The 6580-nt window shown below is 45.9% G+C and overlaps 1 protein-coding gene across 6 annotated transcripts in view; it reads right to left on the minus strand.

Annotated features, from left to right (window-relative positions):
* Nucleotides 1-2074, minus strand: part of srcin1a (SRC kinase signaling inhibitor 1a) — a 101094-nt gene extending 99020 nt beyond the window's left edge. For all 6 annotated transcript variants that reach the window (XM_085783919.1, XM_085783918.1, XM_085783917.1 and 3 more), the window contains exon 1: nucleotides 1823-2074. In XM_085783919.1, coding sequence (XP_085640045.1) covers nucleotides 1823-1844 — 22 coding nt within the window. In that variant the 5' untranslated portion in view covers nucleotides 1845-2074. The remainder of the gene's footprint in view (nucleotides 1-1822) is intronic.
* Nucleotides 2075-6580: the final 4506 nt, after the last annotated feature.

Consider the following 6580-nt stretch of genomic DNA (forward strand, 5'->3'; position numbering starts at 1 on the left):
GTCTTATGCCACTGCAGCTTCCGCCTGCCTTCACCTGAGCCTCAAACTGATTTCCTCTGTGTTTAAAGAGACCAACAGGAGCCTCTAACCGAGGAATTCAAATATCAACTTGGAGAAATGAGAACTTCCAAAGGTCACCCCCAAAACAGCAAAAAGACAGCTGCAAAAATTTGACCTGACAAGTTGAAGGCATCTGTTGTCCACGGTACGAGCTTGTAAGCAAACAAGTTTAAAGAGGTGTGTTTACTATTCCACTGTTGCATCGATGCAATCATTTCAGGTAATGACCTTAGACCCTTAAAGAGAATTATGTTGCTGTTAGTTCCTGCCACATTTAACATCGCAACTTACCTTTCCATCTGCGAAGCAACCCTTTTTTTGGCTTTTGTTCTTTCGAACTTCCTTTCATTCTTTCCCCGTCTTTCATGTCCTCTGTCTCCTGTCTCGCTCCCCTGACTCCCCACTAGCTAACAGACTGTCCCTTGGTGACAAGCACGCAAGGGCTGAAGGGGAGGGGAGGAAGGGAGCAGGGAGAAAAAGGTTAGGCAGACAGAGGAGGGAAGGTGGATGAATTCCCCGAGCTGTGTGGTGCTGCCTTTCGATATGAAAAGTGAGCGTTTATCCTTTCTCCCCCTCTTCTGCTTTCTTTATTCCTTTGCATCTTGATACCAGACTTTCTTCTGTTGACTATCAGAGAAGCCTTTCAATCCCATGAGTGTTTCAAGACGCCTGAAATATATTTACCCCTATACTTCAACGCATCTTACCCTCCCACTCTCTCTTTATCACTGGCTCTACATCTCTCTCTCTCTCTCTCTCTCTCTCTCTCCTCGAAACACATGAGTCACACATGGACACAAATGCAAACACACACAGTATGCTGCATTCAGAATGACATTTCACACACATCCTCATTTACACAGTGTACGCCTGCCACTCATAGGGAATCAGAGACCCTCAGTTCATTCTCCGGCGCATCATTTTCAAGCTGCAAAGCTCGCAACTAGATTTTCACCAAAGGGACGATAGAAGAGAGCGACAGAGAGAGATTAAAAGAAAGATACAGGACTTGGAGAAAAAAAAGAGATAGAGGCCTGAGGGGAAAGAGAGAGCATCACAGGAAGGAGTTGACCCACCCGATCATCCGTTTATGAAACCATCCCCCCATTCACTCAAGGCTGATCTGTCCTCTCATGGTTTCATGCAACACATTTTCTTTTATTTGCTTTATTCGTTTTTGATTCTTCTCTATCGTATTGTCTTACACACACACACACAACCGGTGGAGCACCTCCACTTCCCAGAGGTCGTCCATGTGGCTGACAGCAGCGACTGCAACACACAATCACACTTTCACACTTTGCACTCAACTACACACACACGATAAAAATCTCTCTCACTCGTCACCTCTTACACACACACACACACACACAGACTCACACCCACCATCACCACCTGCTTCACTCATGGTACTTTCTGCTCTACACCAGCCCCCCCTCCCATTTCTCGCTGCTCCCACACATGGTGCCTCCACCCAGTGTCGACAGCACCTCAACCTGGCACTGGCACCGGCACCCTGCGAGCCTCTGCCCAGGTGCCTCGCTCCTCCTAACCTGCCCCCCATTAACTGATGCTGCCTCGGCTCGCGGCATCATTCTCCTCCAGGGATGCTGCTCTCCACGAGCCCCTCAGCCCAACCCCCCACCCTCTGCCTGCACAGAGTGTGACAGGAGGAGAGCCGGCTGGTTGGATAAGCACAACACGCACAATCAAAAGAAATACCTGCTATACACAAGTATGTATGGAGATAGGGTTGACATGCCTTGGGATGGTGCATTGCCCATGCTGCGACACGGACCGCTGCAGCTGAAAGTGATCGCGTTTCCTGTTTCCCCCTCCTCTTTTTTCCTTTCTCCACCTCCCTCCTCCTGTCCCTTGCTTTCTGTTCTTCACAAAGCGTTGGGTCTCTCCTTCCTTGTGCCGGTCCCCGCGCTCCTATTCGCTCCTCTCCTTCTACCGTCCTCCTTCCCTTTGTCTCGCTCTTCACTCTGGCTTTCTCTTCCCTCCGCTGGAACCTCCTTCGCGAGATGGCTGTGGTCCAGCAGCGGCGCTCCTGACGGTGCTGCGCGTGTGTGCTTGCGAGCACGTGTGCGTGTGTGTGTGAGGGAGAGGATGGGTGGGAGAGCCGGAGTGTGTGTGCGTATGGAAGAGAGAGAGGGGCATGCTCGTCAACAGGATGAGCCCTGGGAGACTGTGCATACCGGTGCAGGGATGCTCAGCGCACAACTAAGAATGAAGCGCAAATTTTGCCCATGATAAATTCACACTCCCTCACCCACTCTCTCTCACTTGCTCTCTCCATGCCTTATTTCCTCCCCATTACACATTACACTCTCTCTCTTAAAGACACAGGCTACACGCTGCAATGCTACATGCCTAGGGCACATCTCATGATATGGTAATAAAGGGGAGTCCAGGGACACGGTCCTGTGTGGGGCTCAGCAGCTGAGCTAGCAGGGGGGCGGTGTTGAAATGCTTCAAGCATCTACTGTACCAGGAAAAGGGGTGGGGGGGTATGGGAGGGTGGAGGAGGGTGGTGCTGGTGATGCAAGTAAGAGAGTGGAAGGGAGAGACAAGAGTGAACGCTTGAAATATCCCCTAGTGACAAGAGCAGCTAATGATGAAGCTGTGTTGGGCCCGCAGCGAGGTTGTAGCAGATTGGCATGGCAACCGGAGCGCAGTGGAAGGTGATAATGACGAGAAGGACGCCACAGGAGGGCAACCTCAGTATCACTGTGTGGCCTGTGGCTTTTCACTGCTGGATGTTTGTTTGCAAGCATAAATTACTCCTTTCGAATAGCGGTACCTATCAACGAGCAATCAGAGTCCAGACATTATGGCAGCCGCTATAACAGAGAGGGAACGTCCATACTATAATCAATAATGTATTATATTGTATCTAATAGTAGACAAAGGACAAAAAAATGCGCCACAAGTGGCTGAAAAAGGCAAACAGATGGAGCAAAACCAAGGACAAATAGAGAAGCCAGTGAAACTGCCAGGTGTCGCGCATGAGAGGAAGATTCAGAGTGTTGCTGTCAAACTGAGTGAGGCTATTCTTATAGTAGCTAATGGCTGCTGATGAATTAAGTAAGAGGGAGGAAGGGAGAGACAGTAAAATGCCAGGAGATGGAGAGATAAAAAGAGGATGCAGGACCTCTTCATGATGAGAGTGATGAATAATGTATGGTCAGGCTGCTCATGACTTACACCGCACACTGGCCTGTCCATCACGTCCAGCTGGTTCAGGGAGGGAATACATTTGCCTGTCAGCTGGCGCCACACCACCTGAGATAAAACAAAGCCGACAAATCCCTGCGACAGCACAAATGTGTTACTTTTTTCCTTAAGTTATGGAGGGAAGCGAGGGAAGTTTACGAAACTCCTTTTCGCGTCAGTGTCTATTTCTATCTCACCAACAGAAACCGCCTTCACAACTGCCATGAAAGTGTCCTAGGTGATGGAAATGTCACCGCCATTTGGCAAATACAGATGTAACGCCACAAAATACATGACATTTTATGCCAAAACAACTACATTTAAACCTGAAATGTCAAAGGAAATGAAAATAAATTCTTACTTATTGTTAAAAAATAATAATAAACATAGTACATAGTAAATGTCATTATGTGAATGCACTCACAGGAGTATTGGTAATACAGATGTATTTCAACAGATTATGTGTTTCATGGCACCAAAACTCTGGTTATATGCTAGAGGTATTTATAGGTATTTGATTTACTCCACCCCTTAAATGAAAAATCACCACTTGTATGATTTTTCACCAGCAGCAATCATGCACACTTGCAGGAATATGGCACTCAGTTTGAGTCACCGCTGATACCGTGTTGTTCAAACCTTTAAAAACAACATAAGATCCTTCCCTAACGAGACATATCCAGTGTCAGACACCAAACCAGTAGTTTACAGATGATCCTGGTCTTCCAAAACAGACAAAGAATAGCAATCTGAGGAAGTGCTGCTGACACTGGTTGGAGGCACCATGTGTGGGAGTCGATTTTAAATGTGATACCCTATACTGCATCACGTTGTTTGTATACATACACAATTATAAAACAGCTGCAATAGGTCTGATAGGTTATCAGTCCGAGGTTGTAGTTGTTCTATTGCGTTAATTGCTATGATTTGTGAAACAGCTTGCCAGAGCACTGATATATTGTCTAAGAAAACAATAGTGGAGTTTAGGAAGGGCTAATGGCATGTTTTGCCTCAGGGTTTATATAATTTCCAGAGAAGAAAGCTGATAGTTGCAGGAGTGTAACTTGCTGAGTAAGTCGCTTCGTGGAGTAGATGAGCACACTCTGCCACTGTTTTCTAATAAAATGATGACATCTTGCTACTGTATCGGGAGCAATATATCAGGATGTTGAATCTAAAAAACTGTTTGGCTCTTGAAGATTTAAAGTCGTGAGCTTGAAAGAAATCTCTGGTTATCCCTGAGGAGCTTCAGGAACCCAGTTCGTCCTCATTGTCCTCCTTCCTTCTCTCCATCTCAGCTGTGCGAGCTCATCGACCCAGAAACCCTTCAGCACATTCAGTGGCACAATAGATCTGCCCTCGCTTCAGTGGAAACTGGCCATCTGAGGTTATTAGAAGGGGGCTGGGGAGGAATGTCAATGACGATGTGACGTGGATGCAGGAAGACAAGACACCGTGGCCAGGCAGGGGCAGAGGTGTTCATACTGTATGTGAGGTAACTGTCAGGACACATCAATCATCTCTCAACATTCACACACACTGTGCACTAAGGCACGCAGATGCGTATGTCTTGTTGTGACCTTCAGAGCACTACCCAATGTCACTGCTCACTCAGGTTAGCGCAGTGAGGTATGTAAGATCCTCTGAGCACGGAGAGAAAAGGTAAGAGAAAAAACTATGGGCCTAAATGTCCACTAAGCCTGTATGACACAGTAAACCTAAACTCTTCCCGTAATATGACAAAGATTTATCATTATAACCATTTCAAACAGAAATGCAGCACTGCCACTAATGTACTTATGACGCTATTTTATACTGAAAAGAATAGAGAAAAATGTGTATTGGAGCCAATGAGCCACATTAAGTCCGCCAACTCACAACAAACAATAAAAAACGTCTGCCAAAAACTGGATTTGATACAGAGTCTGACACCAGCTATTATGTGGAATCTACCATGTGTGGGCTAGGCAGTGAGTGCCGTGCAGGCCGTTCCTTTGAGGACACCCTTTCCAAGAGGGGCACACATGTGAGCATCTAATACTGTATCTGAGCAGTTGGTATCCCTGTCCACAGAGATGGATAAAATGTTGGTTAGACTGAGCTGTCAAAGAGTGCAACTGACTGTAGCAGCTTGTAAATGGAAATATAAAATTGTAGAAACAATGGATTCAGCTGTGTGTAAGACAACAATGTTTACATCTCCATAGCCTATACGTTTTTACTTTCTGCTAGAGGCTGAAGTTTCCGGTGAGCTTTGGAGCAGCCCAAACAAAACAAATGCATCAAGCAACAAGAGAGGGAAATACAGAAACTATATAAACCTGTCTCAGTGTATTTATATTAAAAAAACACACACACACACACAATACAGAAACCTACACCCCACATCACACTGATCGATGCTGGTCTGGAGAATTCATATCAGAGCAATTTGTCAAACAACAGCCCAACATCTCAGCAGAACATAATTCTAGGTAGATAACAATGCACTATGTCCACTTAATTAGGTACACCTGAGTGATCTCATGCAGCTCTGACATACATTTAATCACAGACAACTACCAGTGAGAAACAAAGCAGATGGAACAACTCTGCTCCAAACATAATATGTACGTGCATTTCACACCCAGCCACACCCTGAGAGAAAACTGGGTCATCCCAAGGATGGGACACCTGGGCACGTTATGTATGCTATGCAAGTGCAGGGAGGACTGCTCAGACCAAACAACCACTCCACCAGCACATGTACAACACAGAAGAGCCACCTCAGCAGGACAAGGCTTAGCAGAACACCTGCATGTAAAGGAGATGGGATGCTCTGTAGAGGATGCTAATGTCCGTATTTTGGACAGAGAAGTAAATGAGGCCATCCCTGGGCAGAGGTGGTGTTTCATGACACCAATTATCAGCCATTTATAAGTCTTGAAAGCCCTTCCCTAGCACACCTGATAATAATTACTCATATGAGAGCAGATTGACACGACTCACCTTGGTCACACCTTGGCCCAGGTGACCCTAACGACCCACACTGACTTCATCAACCATCTCCGCCAAAGGTTTAATATCTGAGATTCCCACATGAGTTTTTTAGAACTGAATAAGCCTATTCAGATTAGAGGCGAAATGTTTTTGAGAACTGAAAAGTTTCACCTTCAACTTTGATACTTATAACTACATTTATAAGGTTTATAAAGTCCTATTTCTGTCGACATTGAGAGTTGAGAATTCTATTTTTGTTGGTCAATGTTAGCCTATACTGAGAGGTGAGTGTCTTTACCCTAAACCAGAGGCAATGACAAGC

Source organism: Trachurus japonicus, chromosome 8, assembly GCF_045865225.1.
Source record: "Trachurus japonicus isolate A0001 chromosome 8, Traja_1.0".
NCBI lineage: Eukaryota > Metazoa > Chordata > Actinopteri > Carangiformes > Carangidae > Trachurus > Trachurus japonicus.